This window comes from Ranitomeya variabilis, chromosome 3, assembly GCF_051348905.1.
Source record: "Ranitomeya variabilis isolate aRanVar5 chromosome 3, aRanVar5.hap1, whole genome shotgun sequence".
Lineage (NCBI taxonomy): Eukaryota > Metazoa > Chordata > Amphibia > Anura > Dendrobatidae > Ranitomeya > Ranitomeya variabilis.
Window position 1 is genome coordinate 786719071 of NC_135234.1, and position 20262 is coordinate 786739332.

Genomic DNA, 20262 nt, shown 5'->3' on the forward strand with positions numbered 1-20262 from the left:
AATCCGGGTAGATGGCCAAAAGATCACTCCACAAGATCCCTTCCTTGGGGTCGATAGTATTCCCAGGTATGGGGGCAGTGGGACTGTCCCTCAACTTTTTGGTTGGCCCACAGATCCCTCAACCGTAGCAGTAAGATCCAGCACAGCCGATCTCCAAAACTCCATAGATCATCCATCCCAGCTTGGATCTTCTCCCTTCGAAGTCCCTCCAACAACGACCTGATTCAACCCGTCTCTTTTTTTTCCCTCCCCCTTAAACCTTTTCCTTTAGGCCTCTTTCACACTAGCATTGTGCACTGCAGGTCGCTATGCGTCGTTTTGCAGAAAAAACGCATCCTGCAAAATTGCTTGCAGGATGCGTTTTTTCTCCAGACTTTTATTAGTGACGCAGTGCGACGCATTGCCACACGTCGCAACCATCGTGCGACGGTTGCGTCGGACCATCGCCACCAAAAAACGTTGCATGTAAAGTTTTTTGATGTGTTGTCTGCAGCATTTCCGACCGCGCATGCGCGGCCGGAACTCCGCCCCCTCCTCCCCGCCCTTCACAATGGGGCAGCGGATGCGTTGAAAAACAGCATCCGCTGCCCCCGTTGTGCGGCACTTGCACAGTATGCGTTGGTGCGCTGCAACGTCGCATTGCGACGTGCAGTGCACGACGCTAATGTGAAAGTAGCCTTAGCTCACAGAATGTAGCATATTCCATCACATGGGACTGTATGTGAGACCCCCCCCAGTGGTGACGGCTCCCCTGGGTCTACTATCTCCATCTACACAATAGACCTAGACTTGAAGAACAATGGACTGGTAAGATGGTTGCTTTACATTTAACTTTAACAATCTACTGTCTAGCATTAGGTTTACATAAGATCCAGCCTGCTTGTCATCCTCTGCTGACTGTCACTGAATGGAAAATTGATTCCTGAGGATGAACTGATGAGCAAGAAAATCACCAATCAAGCACAGAAAGTAAATATCTAATAAATTACAACAATATTGATGTAACCAGTGCTCCGTGATGGAAAAAGTCTGCATCTCTTAGAATTGTGGACTCCGCTGTACTGATATCAATTCGTCCTATAATGTTTTGTAAGTGGCCATCTCTTCACACTAACAGCCCTTCTAAGGTTTAATTGTTTGTATCACATACAATCTGCATTTTGCCTATGGAGGGAAAGAGACTTGCAGGAGAAGGAAGAGTGACAGAACCCAGGACTGGATTGTACAGTCCGATGAGATTCGGTACACCACTTCTGAAGCCAGAGTAGTGCGAACAGGTGGTCAGTTGGATAGTAGATAATGCTTCCAGCAGGCTTGGCAGCACCACCTGGTCTTCCACACGGTCCAGTCAGTTTCCCCAGTCTACTGGATCTCTTAATCCTCACCTTGATCCTCCTTCCTCTCACCATGTTGAGGCCCAGGAGACAAGTCATCTCACACTAGCATACTCCGAGGAACTGTTTACAATTCTTGATTGTGGCCTTGATTGCAAATCACTACAGTGGGTTCTGAAATTTTTCATTCTTTTTTGAATTTACCAAAAGGCTGCAATGAAACAAAGTTTGTTTTTTCTCATTAATGTACACCCTGCACCCCATCTTGACTGAAAAAAACCCCCAGAAATGTAGACATTTTTGCAAATTTAATAAAAAAGAAAAACTGAAATATCACATGGTCATAAGTATTCAGACCCTTTGCTCAGACACTTATATTTAAGCCACACGCTGTCCATTTCCTTGTGATCCTCCTTGAGATGGTTCTCCTCCTTCATTAGAGGCCAGCTGTTTAATTACCCTGATAGGACTTGATTTGGAAAGGTGCACACCTGTCTATATAAGACCTCACAGCTCACAGAGCATGTCAGACCAAATGAGAATCATGAGGTCAAAGGAACTGGCCAAAGAACTCTGAGACAGAATTGTGGCAAGGCACAGATCTGGCCAAGGTTACAAAAGAATTTCTGCAGTACTCAAAGTTCCTAAGAGCACAGTGACCTCCATAAGCCTTAAATGGAAGAAGTTTGGGACCACCAGAAGTCTTCCTAGACCTAGCCGTCCAGCCAAACTAAGCAATCGTGGGAGAAGAGCCTTGGTGAGATAGGTAAAGAAGAACCCCAAGATCACTGTGGCTGAGCTCGAGAGATGCAGAAGGGGGATGGGAGAAAGTTCCACAAAGTCAACTATCACTGCAGCCCTCCACCAGTCAGGCCTTTATAGCAGAGTGGCCCAACGGACGCCTCTCCTCAGTGCAAGACATATGAAAGCCAGCATAGAGTTTGCTAAAAAATGTATGAAGGACTCCGACACTATGAGAAATAAGATTCTCTGGTCTGATGAGACGAAGATAGACCTTTTTGGTGATAATTCTATATGGTATGTGTGGAGAAAAACGGGCACTGCTCATCACCTGCCCAATACAATCCCAACAGTGAAACATGGTGGTGGCAGCATCATGCTATAGGGGTGTTTTTCAGCTTCAGGGACAGGACAACTGGTTGCCATTGAAGGAAACATGAATGAGGCCAAGTACAGAGATATCCTGAATGAAAACCTCTTCTAGAGTGCTCTGGACCTCAGACTTGGCCGAAGGTTGACCTTCCAACAAGACAATGAGCCTAAGCACACAGCTAAAATAGCAAAGGAGCGGCTTCAGGACAACTCTGTGACCATTCTAGACTGGCCCAGCCAGAACCCTGACCTAAACCCAACTGAGCATCTCTGGAGAGACCAGAAAATGGCGTCCACCAACGTTCACCATCCAACCTAGCGGAACTGGAGAGGATCTACATGGAAGAATGGCCAAGGATCCCCAAATCCAGGTGTGAAAAACTTGTTGCATCATTCCCAAGAAGGCTCGTGGGCTCGTGGCTGCACTAGCTCAAAAGGTGCTTCTACTCAATACTGAGCAAAGGATCTGAATACTTATGATCATGTGATATTTCAGTTTTTTTTTTTTTTTATAAATTTGCAAAAATTACTACATTTGTTTTTATTCAGTCAAGATGGGGTGCAGAGTGGACATTAATGTGAAAAAAATGAACTTTTTTGAATTTACCAAATGGCTGCAATGAAAGAGAGTGAAAAATATAAAGGGGTCTCAATACTTTCCGTATACACTGATGATGTTTAAAAGTTCCTTGGTGAAGATCTTTGTATTTACTTGACCTTTAAATGTTAAAATATACAAGCGTGTATGCAATCGAGGGAGGGATACTTATCAATACTGTGATTTCTCACTCTGCCACTGTTATTACAATTTGAACTGTCATGCATGGTTTATTGTTATGAAAAACTTCAATAAAAAGATTTGAAAAAAAAATGTGTACGCGATCATACTATTCCTTTAAATTAGTACTTTGAAATAAAATTGCGTTATAATCACAAGGAGTAGCCTTCTTTTAAGCCATATCCGAACCCCAGTGTTAAAAACTTGGCAATACAGTCTGTCCTCTAATTATAGAGCTCTTTACAACGACCATCTGTCTGTCCTCTAATTATAGAGCCCCTTAAAACCCCATCTGCCTGTCCCCTAATCAGAGCCCTACAACCATCTGCCTGTCCTGTAATTATAGAGCCCCCTACCACCATCTGCATGTCCCCTAACTATAGAGCCCCCATCACCATCTGCCTTAAATTATAGAGCCGCCTACAATAACAATCTGCTTGACCCCAAATTATAGAGCCCCCTACCATCTACTTGTCCCCTATTTATAGAGCCCCCTACAACCACCAGCCTGTCCCCTAATTATAGAGCCTCCTACCATCTGCTTGTCTATTTAATTTATAGAGCCCCCTACCACCACCTGCCTGTCCCCTAATTATAGAGCCCCCTACCACCCCCAGCCTGTCTCCTAATTATAGAGCCCCCTACCACCCCCAGCCTGTCTCCTAATTATAGAGCGCCCTACCACCACCTGCCTGTCCCCTAATTATAGAGCCCCCTACCACCACCTGCCTGTCTCCTAATTATAGAGCCCCCTACCTCCACCTGCCTGTCTCCTAAATATAGAGCCCCTACCTCCACCTGCCTGTCCCCTAATTATAGAGCCCCCTACCTCCACCTGCCTGTCCCCTAATTATAGAGCCCCCTACCTCCACCTGCCTGTCTCCTAAATATAGAGCCCCCTACCTCCACCTGCCTGTCTCCTAAATATAGAGCCCCCTACCACCACCTGCCTGTCTCCTAATTATAGAGCCCCCTACCTCCACCTGCCTGTCTCCTAAATATAGAGCCCCCTACCACCACCTGCCTGTCCCCTAATTATAGAGCCCCCTACCACCACCTGCCTGTCCCCTAATTTTAGAGCCCCTGCAACCATCTGCCTGTACATTATTATAGAGCCCCCTACCACCACCTGCCTGTCCCCTAATTTTAGAGCCCCTGCAACCATCTGCCTGTCCATTATTATAGAGACCCCAACCACCATCTACCTGTCCCCTAATTATACAGCCCCCTACAATTATCACCTGCCTATCCCCTTATGGAGCCCCTACAACCACAATAATAATTTTGACTAATATAGCGCCAACATATTACGCAGCATTTTACAATTAAGCGGGGACATGTACAAACAATAAATTCAGTAGAAGTTAAGACAATTTAAACAGTGACATTAGGGGTGAGGTCTCTGCTCGCAAGCTTACAATCTACATTGGGGGGACACAATAGGTGAAAAGTGCTCGTTATTTCAGGTCTGACAATTATAATAAATAGGGATTTTCATATAAAGCTGCATGATCCGGTCATCAGCCCGTGTGTTTAAGTGCAATAGTCAAGTATCAAGTGCAGTTATCATGTGCATGGAGGGTGTGGAGACAGAGGAATAGTAGGGGGCAGATTCAGACTAATATTTGGAGGGAGGGAACAGGGCAAAGTTAGTTTACTGAGTAGTTGATGTGGTAGGCTTGTTTGAAGAGATGGGTTTTCAAAGCGCGCTTGAATAGGTCGGGGCTAGGTATCAGTAGAGTAAATGGTCAGCACAGCCCAGGGTGGAGGTGCGTGAAAGTAGGTGCCCAGACCTTTAACGTAATGTAGAAATATACTCAGCATACTCCAAGATGTCTGATGCAATAAGAGGGGGTGTTTAATACATACAGTATTCACATTCACAAACATTTCGGTCTGCAAAGACCTTCATCAGTGTGCTATATTGTTTTAAGACAAGGGCGTATATTGTACACCCGTATTTTTTTAGAGAATTTTGCATCAGGTAATGGAGTGGAACAGGGTAAGCTGCTTACAAGTAGAGGGCTGACGCTAGCCGGTCGAGCACAGGAGATGACTCAGGAAGAGCTCATTACTAGAGGGCTAAACTAGCCGATCACGCCAGTAGGGCATCCAAGAGTAAAGGACGCGGTGTCCACCGCGCCGTGGACTTGCGGTGGACACCGCGTCCTTTACTCCTGGATCTCCTACTGGCGTGATCGGCTAGTTTAGCCCTCTAGTAATGAGTTCTTCCTGAGTCATCTCCTGTGCTCGACCGGCTAGCGTCAGCCCTCTACTTGTAAGCAGCTTACCCTGTTCCACTCCATTACCTGATGCAAAATTCTCTAAAAAAATACGGGTGTACAATATACGCCCTTGACTTAAAACAATATAGCACACTGATGAAGGTCTTTGCAGACCGAAACGTTTGTGAATGTGAATACTGTATGTATTAAACACCCCCTCTTTTTGCATCAGACATCTTGGGGCTAGGTATCAGTCTGATCGTCTGGGGAAGTGTATTCCAGAGAGCTGGCGCAGCACGAGAGAAGTCTTGGAGATGGAGGTGTGAGGTTCGGATTACAGGGGATGTTAGTCTTAGGTCATTTGTAGAATGGAGGGCACGTTTAGGGCGATAGACAGAGATGAGAGAGGAGATATAAGGCGGTGCACAACTGTGGAGAGCTTTGTGGGTGAGAGAGATGAGTTTATACTGGACCCTGTAGCGAATGGGTAGCCAGTGTAATGACTGGCACAAGATGGAGGCATCGGTGAAGCGGCTGGACAGAAATATGACTCTGGCTGCAGCATTCAAGATGGATTAGAGAGGAGAAAGTTTGGTTAGAGGGAGACCGATTAGAAGAGAGTTGCAGTAGTCCAGACGAGAATGAATAAGAGCGACAGTAAGAGTCTTAGCAGTTTCAAAGGTGAGAAAAGGTCGGATTCTGGAGATGTTTTTAAGATGAAGGTGACAAGAGCGAGTGAGTGATCGGATATAGGGAGTAAAGGAAAGTTCGGTGTCGAATATGACCCCAAGACAGCGGGCATGCTGCTTGGGAGTTATGGTTGAACCCTCCACGGTAATTTCGATGTTAGGTAGAGTGAGGTTAGTAGAAGGGAGAAACACAAGAAGTTCCGTTTTGGAGAGATTTAGTTTCCGATAGAGGGAGGACATGATGTTAGAGACAGCAGACAGACAATCCTTGGTATTTTGAATTAGGGTAGGGGTGATGTCAGGGGAAGGAGTGTATAATTGGGTGTCATCAGCATAGAGATGGTACTGGAACCCAAATCTGCTGATTGTTAGTCCAATAGGGGCCGTGTATAAAGAGAAGAGGAGGGGGCCTAGGACTGAGCCCTGCGGAACCCCGATAGTAAGGGGACGAGGAAGAGGAGCCGGCAAAAGATACAGTGAAGGAGCGGTCAGAGAGGTAGGAGAACCACGAGAGGGCTGTGTCCTTGTCCCCTATATAGCCCCTACAACCACAATCTGCTTGTCCCCTAATTATATAGCCCCTACAACCACAATCTGCTTGTCCCCTAATTATATAGCCCCTACAACCACAATCTGCTTGTCCCCTAATTATATAGCCCCTACAACCACAATCTGCTTGACCCCTAATTATAGAGCCCCTAAAACCACCATCTGCATGTCCCATAATTATAGAGCCCCATACAACCATCTTCATGTCCCCCGAATTATAGAGCCCCCTATAACCACCTGCCTGTCCCCTAATTATAGAGCCCCCTACCACCACCAGCCTGTCCCCTAATTATAGAGCACCATGCCTGTCCCCAAATTATAGAGCCCCCTACCATGACCTAACTGTCCCCTAATTATAGAGCCCCCTACAGCCACATCTCCCTGTCCCCTAATTATAGAGCCCCCTTAAAACCACTGCCTGCCCTCTAACTAGAGTCCCTACAGCCACCATCTCCCTGTCCCCTAATTATACAGCCCCCTTAAAACCATCACCTGCATGTCCCCTAATTATAGAACCCCCTACAGCCACCATATGCCTGTCCACTAATTAGAGCCCCCTACAACCATCTGCCTATTCCCCTAATTATAGAGCCCCCTACAGCCACCATCTGCCTGTCCCCTAGTTATAGAGCCCACTACAACCACCATCTGCTTGTACCCTAATAATAGAGCCCCCTACAACCATCTGCCTGTCCCCTAATTATAGAACCCCCTACAACAATCTGCCTGTCTCCTAATTATAGAGCCCCCTTAAAACCACCACCTGCCTGTCCTCTAATTATAGAGCCCTTACAGCCACCATCTGCATGTCCTCTAATTAGAGCCCCCTACCACTACCATCTGCTTGTCCCCTAATCATAGAGCCCCCTACAAACACCTGTCTGTCCCCTAATTATAGAGCCCTGTTATGACCCCAATGGCAGAGGGTCTCAGAAGTAACTACCAAGTCTGCAAACACAAAAAAACAGCTCATAGGGCAGTGGTAACTGGGCTGACCGTATATCTAATCCTAGCACCACAAATAGCAGCAGCCGGGGAACGTGCCTACGTTGGTTCTAGACGTCTCGCGCCAGCCGGAGAACTAACTAACCCTAGAAGGGAAAAGATAGACCTTTCTTGCCTCCAGAGAAAAGACCCCAAAAGTTGGATACAAGCCCCCAACAAATAATAACGGTGAGGTAAGAAGAAAAGACAAACGTAAGAATGAACTAGGTATTTAGCAAAGAGAGGCCCACTGACTAATAGCAGAATATAGTAAGATGACTTATACGGTCAGCAAAAACCCTATCAAAATATCCACGCTGGATATTCAAGAACCCCCGAACCGTCTAACGTCCCGGGGGGAGAATACCAGCCCCCTAGAGCTTCCAGCAAAATCAGGAATCACATTTAGTACAAGCTGGACAAAAAATAAGAGCAATGCAAATAACCAAAAAACAAGGAAGCAGGACTTAGCTTAATTTTGTGAGAACCAGGACCAGCAGACAGGAGCAAACAGAAAGGAACTGATTACAACGATGCCAGGCACCAGACTGAGAATTCAGGAAGTTTATATAGCAACACCCCTGGACTAACGACCCAGGTGGGTGCCAAACTGGGGAAAGACAATCCCAGAGTCATATCACTAGTGACCACAAGAGGGAGCCAAAAAAGTCTAATTCACAACAGAGCCCCTACCACCATATGCATGTCCCCTAATTATAGAGCCCCCTAAAACCACAATCTTCTTGTCCCCTAATTATAGAGCCCCTACCACCATCTGCCTGTCCCCTAATAATTGAGCCCCCTACCATCTGCCTGTCCCCTAATTATAGAGCCCATACCACCACCTACCTGTCCCCTGATTAGAGCCCCCTACCAGCATCTTCCTGTCCCCTACTAATTGAGCCCCCTACCATCTGCATGTCCCCTAATTATAGAGCCCCCTACCACCATCTTCCTGTCTTCTAATTATTGAGCCCCCTACCATCTGCCTGTCCCCTAATTATAGAGCCCCTACCACCACCTACTGTACATGTCCCCTAATTATAGAGCCCCCTACCACCATCTGCCTGTCCCCTAATTATAGTGCACCATACAACCATCTGCCTGTCCCCTAATTATATAGTCCCCTGCAGCCACCATCTGCATGTCGCCTAATTATAGAGCCCACTACAACCAGCATCTGCTTGTCCCCTAATTATAGAGCCCCCTGCAGCCACCATCTGCATGTCCCCGTGTTACAGAACCCCCCAGCACCCAGAATATGTTATGCAGTTATTTGTATATATAATAGGTTCCATGTGAGATATATGTCCCTAATGCATCAGCCCACAGGCTGCGCCCCTGGGCAGAGGAGACAAGATATCCCCCTTCTGACCTCCCCCACCTTTGTAATTCCCACAGTAAATATCGGCAGGCTCCGGCCACCTGCGGCTATTGTAATGTATGTCTGGCCTGCTGTTTTTCTATTGGCCTGCCCTCTGTATCTGTTGTGATATATATTCTGTGTTCTGTGAATAAAGTGTTGTGAGACTGGAATACGTGGAGAAGCAGTCAGCTTTTATATGCTCTCATGTAATCAAGGAATTCCAGCCAGCGTCCTTCATTCAGACTCTAGCCAAAGACAAAGTGGAACTCCTGAAACACGGGGTGGTACTAAAGAGGTACCCCAGCTTGGTAGACCCCGTTACACTGGTGGCAGACAGCGGGATCTGATACCCCTTCTACAGGAGGAAAGGAATGAATGGAAAACAACTACCAGAAGTTAAAGAGGACTACATTAAAAGATCTGGTGGAAGCCCGAGGGTTAATCGCCAGCAACAAAACAAAAGCGGATTTGATAGCAGCCATCATGGAACACGACGGTGCAGCGCCCCCCAGTGTGAACGTGGAGGAGACTGAATTCCAGAGGGAGGTAAAGAACAGACTGGCGTTCTATGGCCCAAACCCTGCAGTAGAGATCATACGAGAGGTGATGGCTGATGTGCGTACTGATCTGAAGGAAAAGATGGCAGAGCGGGCCAGGATAGAGCTAGCCAAGATGGAGATGGCAGAGCGGACCAAAGTGGAGCTGGCCAAGATGGAGATGGCAGAGCGGAGAGAGGAGAGTAAGCGAGCAGGGGGAGCTATGGCCTCCGACCAGGTACCTTCAACAGTAAGCCACAAAAAGATCCAGTATAATGCCTTCCGACAGTTGGGGGAGGCAGAGGAAGACATTGATGGCTTTCTGCAGGACTTTGAGCGGAGGTGTGCCCTTCATCAAGTGAAGCCGGAGGAACGGGTTCAGATTCTGGCCAGCAAGCTGACCGGCCGGGCAGCGGACGCCTATCGCACGGTACCTGATGAGGACTGTATGGACTATGAGCGGATCAAAGAAGTGATCTTGGCCTGGTATGCGCTGACACCAGAGGCATACCGCCAAAAGTTCCGCGGACTTATAAAACGAGTAACCGATACCCACGCTGAATGGGCCTGTAAATTACGGCGGTCACTGCTACAGTGGGTACAAGGGAGCCAAGCAACCACTAAGGAGGACATCCTCCAGCTCTTTATGTTAGAACGATTCTTTAATGGACTAACCCCCGAGACACAGGAATGGCTTCGGGACAGGCGGCCAATGACTCTTGAGGAAGCCGCTCGTCTGGCCAATGAACATCATGACGCCAGGAGGCCTCAGTTGTCTGGATCAAAAATGGTCACTAGGGGTCCGCCCATGGACCTGGAGGGCCCCAAACCACCGAAAATTGTAGGGGGACCAGCTAGAAACCTGGCCTACCACAGTTCCCCCCTGGGGCGCGATGCCACACCTGCCATCAGCTGGGCCACCTGCAAAGATAATGTCCCAACCGGACTCAGCATACCCAGTGGCCAAAGGCAGGAACAGCTACCTTCAGCCGGGCCGCTGTACACTGCTACCAAGGCGAAGCTGACCCGACATTGGGGGCTATGACTAACCAGGGGATGGAAGAGATGGAGGAAGTGCTGCATGAAGTAGACCCCGTGCAGGCAGCCCAGGCAGATAATCGACAACAGCATAGACAGGTCGTGTGGGTTAATGGGAAATGCATGCAAGGACTAAGAGATTCCGGAGCAACTTTGACCCTTGTGAAGCCTCATCTCGTCCGGGACCAAGAGAAGACGGACCGGACAGTGGCACTCCGTGTAGCAGGGGGAGCCATACATCGACTGCCCACTGCCAGGATTCACCTGAACTGGGGAGTCGGTGATGGCCTTGTTGAGGTCGGCTTGATGGAGGATTTGCCTGCAGATGTCTTGCTGGGAAATGACTTGGGGCCTATGTTGTCTGCCTTCTCGGTTGCCCCTCTGGCTGAGACGTATCCTGTGACCACCAGGAGACAAGCTCGAGCTGCGGAGGCGGAATCACTCAGAGGAGGCCCAGGTAAGACATCCCAGCCCTACACGTATTCCCATAGCCAGACACATTTCTTGGGCCACCCCAGATGAATTTAAAAGGGAGTTACTTGAGGATCCTTCATTGGAGGGATATCGTGGGAAGGCACAGGAGGGGAGAGGGGTACTGGACGGGGAACAGTTTATATGGAAGCAGGGACTCCTCTACTGGATCACAGAGCAGCACCACACACGGACGAGCCCCACTATAAAACGACAGCTGGTAGTTCCCAAGAAGTATAGGCAGGAGTTACTGCGAATCTCTCATGACATACCCTTGGCCGGGCACTTCGGCGTCAGTCGCACCAGGCATCGTCTGACACAAAACTTCTTTTGGCCGGGGGTAACCTATGATGTTCGTCAGTACTGCCAGACCTGTGACAGTTGCCAGCGCATTGGCAAGAGGGGAGATCGATGCAAGGCCAAATTACGCCCCCCCCATTGTGGAGGAACCATTTAGCCGAGTAGCGGTCGATCTGATAGGGCCGTTAGCCAAACCCAGTCCGTCAGGGAAAAGGTATATATTGACAGTGGTAGATTATGCCACACGGTATCCAGAGGCGGTTGCGTTACCTAACATACTGGCAGAGACGGTGGCGGCTGCCCTGCTCCAGGTTTTCTCACGGGTTGGATTTCCCCGGGAGATTATCTCGGACCACGGTACCCAGTTTACAGCAGAGGTGACCAACCAACTGTGGAAGCTGTGCGGCGTAAAGTCCATTAGAAGCGCCCCGTACCACCCGCAAACCAATGGGTTGTGTGAACGCTTTAACGGGATGTTAAAACAACTCATTGGGACTTTTACCAGGACCTACAGGAACTTGGAGAAATTCTTGCCTCACCTCCTGTTTGCCTATCGGGAGGTGCCCCAAGAATCCATGGGGTTCTCCCCGTTCGAACTGGTATAGGGGAGACAGGTAAGGGGACCCCTAGACTTAGTGCTAGAACACTGGGAAGGGGAGGGCATCATAGAAGGGGTACCTATTGTACCCTATGTGCCGGAATTCTGGGACCGCCTACAGGAGCTGACCTAGGCTGTACGTGGGAACCTGCAGGTGGCCCAACGGCGCCAGCGCGTATGGTACGATCGGAGGGCCAGAGAACGCACCTTTGAGATAGGACAGAAGGTCCTGGTGTTAGAACCGACTAGGCAGAACAAGTTCCAAGCTGCATGGCAGGGGCCCTACCAGGTAGTGGGGTAAATAGCCGACACCACCTATAATGTCGCCGATTGTGACGACCCCAGGGTAATCCGCATGTTCCACGTGAATATGCTGAATCCCTACCGGGAGCGCCTTGAAGAGGTAGTGGCCATCTGTGCACCTGAAGCAGAGGATGTAGCCGGACTCCCCTTGCCTGATGTCTTGGGGGAGAGGACTCAGTCTAAAACATGGGACTAGGTACACTGGGGTGAAGACTTAGGACCCTGGGAGAGACAGCAGGCAGAGGTGTTGTTGAGGCAGCGACAGAGGATGTTTTCAGGGAGACCGGGGTACACCCACCTGGCACAACACAAGGTTGAGACCCAGGATCAGACCCCCCTGCGACAACCCCCATTCCGCATCCCTGAGTCTGTACGAGAAGGGATGCGACAAGAGATACAAGAGATGTTGCGTTTAGGGGTCATTGAAGAATCAGATAGTCCTTGGGCATCCCCCGTAGTGTTAGTGCCCAAGAAGGATGGGACTACACGGTTTTGTGTAGACTATCGCAGGCTCAATGAGAAAACGGTGACGGATGCGTATCCCATGCCGCGCGTGGATGAGCTGTAAGACCGGCTGGTGGGGGCAAAGTATTTGACCACCATCGATCTATGCAAAGGCTACTGGCAGATTCCGTTTAGTCCTGATGCTATTCCCAAGTCTGCATTTGTCACCCCGTTTGGCTTATTCCAGTTTCTAGTTATGCCATTCGGGATGAAGAATGCCCCGGCGACCTTCCAGAGGCTGGCTGACCGGCTTCTGGATGGTCTCCAGGACTATGCGTGTGCCTACCTGGATGACATCGCCATCTACAGCGCGACATGGGAAGAGCATCTAAATCACCTAGAGACAGTATTGGACAGGATCCACAAGGCCGGAATCACCCTGAACCCAAACAAGTGTCACGTGGGCAAAGCGGAGGTTCAGTATTTAGGACATTGGGTGGGAAGTGGGAAACAGCGACCAGAACCAGCCAAGATTTAGGCCATAGCCAAATGGCCCACCCCACGCACTAAAACCCAGGTCATGGCGTTTCTAGGGACAGCGGGGTATTACAGGAAATTCGTCCCCAATTACAGCAGCGTAGCCAAGCCCCTCACTGATCTGACCCGTAAGAACCAACCCCGCCAGATAACCTGGACCCCAGAGTGTGAGGAAGCCTTCCGCCAGCTAAAGGACGCCCTCACCAATACCCCTGTATTGGCTGCACCCGATCCAACTAAACGTTTCCTGGTTCACACAGACGCTTCTATGTTTGGATTGGGGGCAGTACTGAGCCAAGTCGGGCCGGACGGCCAAGAACAGCTTACCTGAGTCGGAAACTACTGCCCCGTGAAGTAAGCTATGCGGCCATCGAGAAGAAGGAGTGCCTGGCAGTAGTATGGGCACTCAAAAAGTTACAACCATATTTGTATGGACGACAGTTTTCCCTCCTAACGGACCATAATCCCCTAGTCTGGCTTAATCGAGTCTCCGGAGACAACGCCAGATTACTGTGGTGGAGTTTAGCCCTACAACCTCTGGACTTCACCATCCACTACAGACCCGGCAAACAAAACGGTAACGCCGATGGACTAAGTCGACAAACGGAACTTGTACCAACCCCATAAACGTTGGTCATCCCCAAACCGATCCGTTAAGGACCAGACTGTGTATGCCGATCGCGTCGCTGAAAGGGGGAGCCGTGTTACAGAACCCCCCAGCACCAAGAATATGTTATGCAGTTATTTGTATATGTAATAGGTTCCATGTGAGATATATGTCCCTAATGCATCAGCCCACAGGCTGCGCCCCTGGGCAGAGGGGACAAGATATCCCCCTTCTGACCTCCCCCACCTTTGTAATTCCCACAGTAAATATCAGCAGGCTCCGGCCCCCTGCGGCTATTGTAATGTATGTCTGGCCTGCCGCTTTTGAATGGGCTTGCCCTCTGTTTCTGTTGTGATATATATCCTGTGAATAAAGTGTTGTGAGACTGGAAATATGTGGAGAAGCAGTCAGCTTTTATATGCTCTCATGTAATCAATGAATTCCAGCCAGCGTCCTTCATTCAGACTCCAGCCAAAGACAAAGCGGACCTCCTGAAACACGGGGTGGTACTAAAGAGGTACCCCAGCTTGGTAGAACCCATTACACCCCTAATTATAGAGCCCACTACAACCACCATCAGCTTGTCCCCTAATTATAGAGCCCCCTGCAGCCATTTGCCTGTCCCCTAATTATAGAGCCCCCTTAAAACCACCACCTGCCTGTACTATAGAGCCCTTAAAGCCACCATCTGCCTGTCCCCTAATTATAGATCCCCCTACCACCACCTGCTTGTCCTCTAATAATAGAGCCTCCTACAACAATCTGGCTGTCCCCTAATTATAGAGCCCCCTACAACAATCTGCCTGTCCCCTAATTATAGAGCCCTGTACAGCCACCATCTACCTGTCTACCAATTGGCCGGCCTCTAATTATGGAGCCCCCTACAGCCACCACCTGCCTGTCCTCTAATTATAGAGCTCTCTACTGTCCCATCTGCTTGTCCCCTAATTATATAGCCCCCTACCACCAACAAACGGCTGTTCAATGCCTGCACACATCTCATTTGGTCTCTGGTTGCATGGCCCGGGAGGGCCACATAAGGGAGAATGAACAGTGCAGAAAATATCAAACAGATAAAGATTAGTGATGAGTGATATTCTAATCCGAGCATGTTCGGGTGTTATCAGAGTATCTCGGGAGAGCTGGTATATCATGTTCGAGTCCTTGCGGCTGCATGATTTGCGGTTGTTAGACAGCCTGAACACATGTGGGAACTGCCTGTTTCTTAGGGAACCTTTGTCTCCGATGTTCTTGTGTTGAACTTTGCACTTCCAGGCCTCATGGAGACTTGGGAACTTGTGGATATAATGACATGACCCTGGTGTAGTCTACACTTCAAAGATGACAGAGAACAGCAGAGTCACGTGCTGGACCTGAAAAATATCATTTAATTGTTGCAATAAAATACAAAATGATAAACATTCTCTCATCTGTAATTCTATATAATGGGTGACACCATGCACGGCAGCTCCACCACAGCCGGCTGCACATTCAGATGAGTCCCAAATGAGAAGCAGGTGCCACCTCCACCCAGAACCATCACATACTTCCCATCCGGCAGGAGAACAGAGCTGTGTCCATGGAGCATCAGGGGCCACTCCAGTGAGGCCTGCAAGAGAGATCAAGAGCGTGACACCGGGGGCCAGAAGGACGGAACCTGCTACAGCAACAGCAAGAAAGAGGGCGACACCGGGGGCCAGAAGGAAGGCACCTGCCACAGCAAGAGCAAGAAAGAGGGCGACACTGGAAAGAAAAGGAAGGAACCTGCCACAGCAAGAAAAAAGGCAACACTGGGGGCCAGAAGGAAAGAACCTACCACAGCAAGAGCAAGAAAGAGGGCGACACTGGGGGCTAGAAGGAAGGAACCTACCACAGCAAGAAAGAGGGCGACAATGGGGGCTAGAAGGAAGGAACTTGCCACAACAAGAGCAAGAAAGAGGGCGACACCGAGGACCAGAAGGAAGGAACCGGCCACAGCAAGAAAGAGGGTGACACCGGGGGCCAGAAGGAAGGAACGTGCCACAGCAAGAGCATAAAAGACGACACCAGGGGCTAGAAGGAAGGAACCTGCCACAGCAAGAGCAAAAAAGAAGGCGACACCGGGGGCCAGAAGGAAGGAACCTGACACAGCAAGGGCAAGAAAAAAGGCGACACCAAGGGCCAGAAGGAAGGAAGGAACCTGCCACAAGAGCAAGAAAGAGGGCGACAACGGGGGCTAGAAGAAGGAACCTGCCACAGCAAGAGCAAGAAAGAGGGCGACACCTAGGGCCAGAAAGAAGGAATCTGCCACAGCAAGAGCAAGAAAGAGGACGACACTGGGGTCAGAAGGAAGGCACCTGCCACAGCAAGAGAGATGGAACCTGCCACAGGAAGAGCAAGAAAGAGGACGACAAAGGGGCCAGAAGGAAGGAACCTGCCACAGCAAAAGCAAGAAAGAGGGAGACACTGGGAGAAAGAAGGAACCTTCAACAGCAAGAGCAAGAATGAGGGTGAAACCGGGGTGCAGAAGGAAGGAACCTGCCACAGCAAGATCAAGAAAGAGGGCGACACTGGAAAGAAAAGGAAGGAACCTGCCACAGCAAGAAAAAAGGCAACACCGGGGGCCAGAAGGAAAGAACCTACCACAGCAAGAGCAAGAAAGAGGGCGACACTGGGGGCTAGAAGGAAGGAACGTGCCACAGCAAAAGCAAGAAAGAGAACTACAAAGGGGCCAGAAGGAAGAAATTTGCCACAGCAAGAGCAGAAAACAGGGCGACACCGGGGGCCAGAAAGACGGAACTTGTCGCAGCAAGAGCAAGATAGCGGGTGATACCAGAGGCCAGAAAGAAGGAACATGCCACAGCAAGAAAGAGGGCGACACCGGGGGCCAGAAGAAAGGAACATGCCACAGCAAGAGGATGAAAGGACAACACTGGGGGCCAGAAGAAAGGAACCTGCCACAGCAATAGCAAGAAAGAGGGTGACAGCGGGGGTCAGAAGGAAGGAACCTGCCACAGCAAGAGCAAGAAAGGGCGAACCCAGGGGCCAGGAGGAAGGAACCTGCCACAGAAAAAGCAAGAAGGAAGACGACACCGATGGCCAGATGGAAGGAACCTGCCACAGCAAGAATTAGAGGGCAGCATCAAGGGAAGGAGAGAAGGAACTAGGAAGAGACTGATATTGGGGGACATAAGGAACGAGCCAGAGGCAGAGGGAGACACTGGAGGCCGGATACTAAGAAGCTGCCAGAAGAAAAGGCCAAGGGGCAAGAAGGAAGGAACCAGCCACAGCAAGAGCAAGAATGAAGGCGAGATCAGGGGCCAGAAGAAAGGAACCTGCCACAGCAAGAAAGAGGGCGACACTGGGAGATAGAACAAAGGAACCTGCCACAGCAAGAAAGAGGGTGACACCGGGGGCCAGAAGGAAGGAACCTGCCACAGCAAGAACAAGAAAGAGGGCGACACCGGGGGCCAGACGGAAGCAACCTGCCACAGCAAGAGCAAGAAAGAGGGCGACACCGGGGGCCAGAAGGAATGAACCTGCCACAGCAAGAAAGAGGGCAACACCAAGGGCCAGAAGGAAGGAAGCTGCCACAGCTAGAGCAAAACAAGGGTGACTCCGGTGGCCAGAAGGAAGGAACGTGTGTAGAAGGGAAGTGCACCCCAAATGTATATCTTTACATAGATGTGTGTTTAGTGCATGTTTTGGGTATATCCCCCACATGTATACCACATGGAGCAAAGCCCCCCCCCCCCCCCCTCCAGCCTGCTGTAAAACAAAGCTGCCATGAGCTGGTATATCAGGTTTCATTTAGGACTTAGGCCAGTGGACAATAGATTTGTGACCTCATCCCCACACACCTGGGGCTGGGCACACCTATTCTAGCTGGACATAAAAGGCACAAGACACATGTGCTCTGCCTCTTTTGCTGCGCCCGCATTGTCTGGAATGATGATGGACCCACATGGCTTAAGTATACTCTGTATCCCCTTTTCTTAACCCCTTTCTGACATTAGACGTACTATCCCGTCGAGGTGGGGTGGGCCCGTATGACCACCGACGGGATAGTACGTCATAGCAATCGGCTGCGCTCACGGGGGGGAGCAGCCGACATCCGGCACTATGTGCCAGGAGCAGTCACGGACCGCCCCCGGCACATTAACCCCCGGCACACTGCGATCAAACATGATTGCAGTGTTCCGACGGTATAGGGAAGCATCGCGCAGGGAGGGGGCTCCCTGCGTGCTTCCCAGAGACCCCCGGAGCAACGCGATGTGATCGCGTTGCTCCGAGGGTCTTTTACCTCCTCCTCCCTACAGCAGGCCCAGATTCAAAATGGCCGCGGGGGGCCTTCCGGGTCCTGCAGGGAGTGGCTTACCAGCGCCTGCTCAGAACAAGTGCTGGTAAGACAGGTAATTCAGGGTGGGTTTTTACTGTGTGATACTGTTATATTATTGTATACTGTAGTGAGATTACTGTATTAGAGTTGTACATCCGTATATTGTGCATATCTGCTATATAATTGTCTAAGAGTCACTTCCGTCTTTCTGTCTGTCTGTCTGTCACAGATATTCATTGGTTGCGGCCTCTGTCTGTCATGGAAATCCAAGTCGCTAATTGGTCATGGCAAAACGCCCACGATCATTGCCACAACCAATCAGCGAAGGGCACAGTCCGGCGGCAAAATGGCCGCTCCTTCCTCCCCGCAGTCAGTGTCCGCTCCATAATCCCCTCCAGTCAGCCCTCACACAGGGTTAATGGCGCTATGCCGCGGTGTAACGCACTCCGTTAACGCAGCTATTAACCCTGTGTGACCAACTTTTTACTATTCATGCTGCGTATGCAGCATCAATAGTAAAAAGATCTAATGTTACAAATAATAATAATAAAAAAAAAGGTTACGCAAAAAGAAAAAAAAAACGACTGTAAAAAGCCGTAGCCAGCTCACCAACCAGACCATCAGATGCGGTGCACGGAAGTTCGTCCAGACCAAGACGTCCTGCAATGGCAATCTCAAAAGAACATGGATACTACAGCTCCAGCAAGATGGAAAAAAAAAATCCTTTCTCTTTTCCTTTATATTTTATTGTAAATCCAACATGAAGATAAAAAACAAATCCTTACAAAAGGTAGACCAAACAGGTGCTTGTGAAGATATGGCTACGCGTTTCGACCAAAATAGGTCTTACTCATGCCTATGCAGCCCCAAAAGTGAGCGCTACACATATAGCACACACAGACCTAGGACACACCCCTCGTGTCACATGATCATTTTGTAAGGTCCTGGAACCACATACCGTATATACTCGAGTATAAGCCGACCCGAGTATAAGCCGACCCCCCTAATTTTGCCACAAAAACTGGGAAAACTTATTGACTCGAGTATAAGCCTAGGGTGGAAAATGCAGCAGCTACCGGTGAATTTCAAAAATAAAAATAGATGCTCCATACCGTTCATTATTGCCCCATAGCTGTGCCATATAGTGCTCTGCACCGTTCATTATTGCCCCATAGCTGTGCCATATAGTGCTCTGCACCGTTCATTATTGCCCCATAGCTGTACCATATAGTGCTCTGCACCGTTCATTATTGCCCCATAGCTGTGCCATATAGTGCTCTGCACCGTTCATTATTGCCCCATAGCTGTGCCATATAGTGCTCTGCACCGTTCATTATTGCCCCATAGCTGTGCCATATAGTGCTCTGCACCGTTCATTATTGCCCCATAGCTGTGCCATATAGTGCTCTGCACCGTTCATTATTGCCCCATAGCTGTGCCATATAGTGCTCTGCACCGTTCATTATTGCCCCATAGCTGTGCCATATAGTGCTCTGCACTGTTCATTATTGCCCCATAGCTGTGCCATATAGTGCTCTGCACCGTTCATTATTGCCCCATAGCTGTGCCATATAGTGCTCTGCACCGTTCATTATTGCCCCATAGCTGTGCCATATAGTGCTCTGCACCGTTCATTATTGCCCCATAGCTGTGCCATATAGTGCTCTGCACCGTTCATTATTGCCCCATAGCTGTGCCATATAGTGCTCTGCACCGTTCATTATTGCCCCATAGCTGTGCCATATAGTGCTCTGCACCGTTCATTATTGCCCCATAGCTGTGCCATATAGTGCTCTGCACTGTTCATTATTGCCCCATAGCTGTGCCATATAGTGCTCTGCACCGTTCATTATTGCCCCATAGCTGTACCATATAGTGCTCTGCACCATTCATTATTGCCCCATAGCTGTGCCATATAGTGCTCTGCACCGTTCATTATTGAAAACCACAACTTCATGAGAACCATGCCCTTATATCAATTATAAGTAGATTAATGAAATCCAATCATATAGCAAGGGTCATGATGAACATATCTATGGGATACTTGCTAACTGAAGATACACTACCATAGA

The 20262-nt window shown here is 49.4% G+C and overlaps 1 protein-coding gene across 6 annotated transcripts in view; it reads right to left on the reverse strand.

The window, feature by feature from the left end:
* Window positions 1-15224: 15224 nt before the first annotated feature.
* Window positions 15225-20262, reverse strand: part of LCMT2 (leucine carboxyl methyltransferase 2) — a 186176-nt gene continuing 181138 nt past the window's right edge. For 4 of the 6 annotated variants that reach the window (XM_077299012.1, XM_077299010.1, XM_077299009.1 and 1 more), the window contains exon 15: window positions 15226-15481. In XM_077299012.1, coding sequence (XP_077155127.1) covers window positions 15311-15481 — 171 coding nt within the window. In that variant the 3' untranslated portion in view covers window positions 15226-15310. Of the gene's footprint in view, window positions 15482-20262 lie in introns of all 6 variants that reach the window. The other 2 variants (XM_077299015.1, XM_077299014.1) reach the window with 1 other exon arrangement.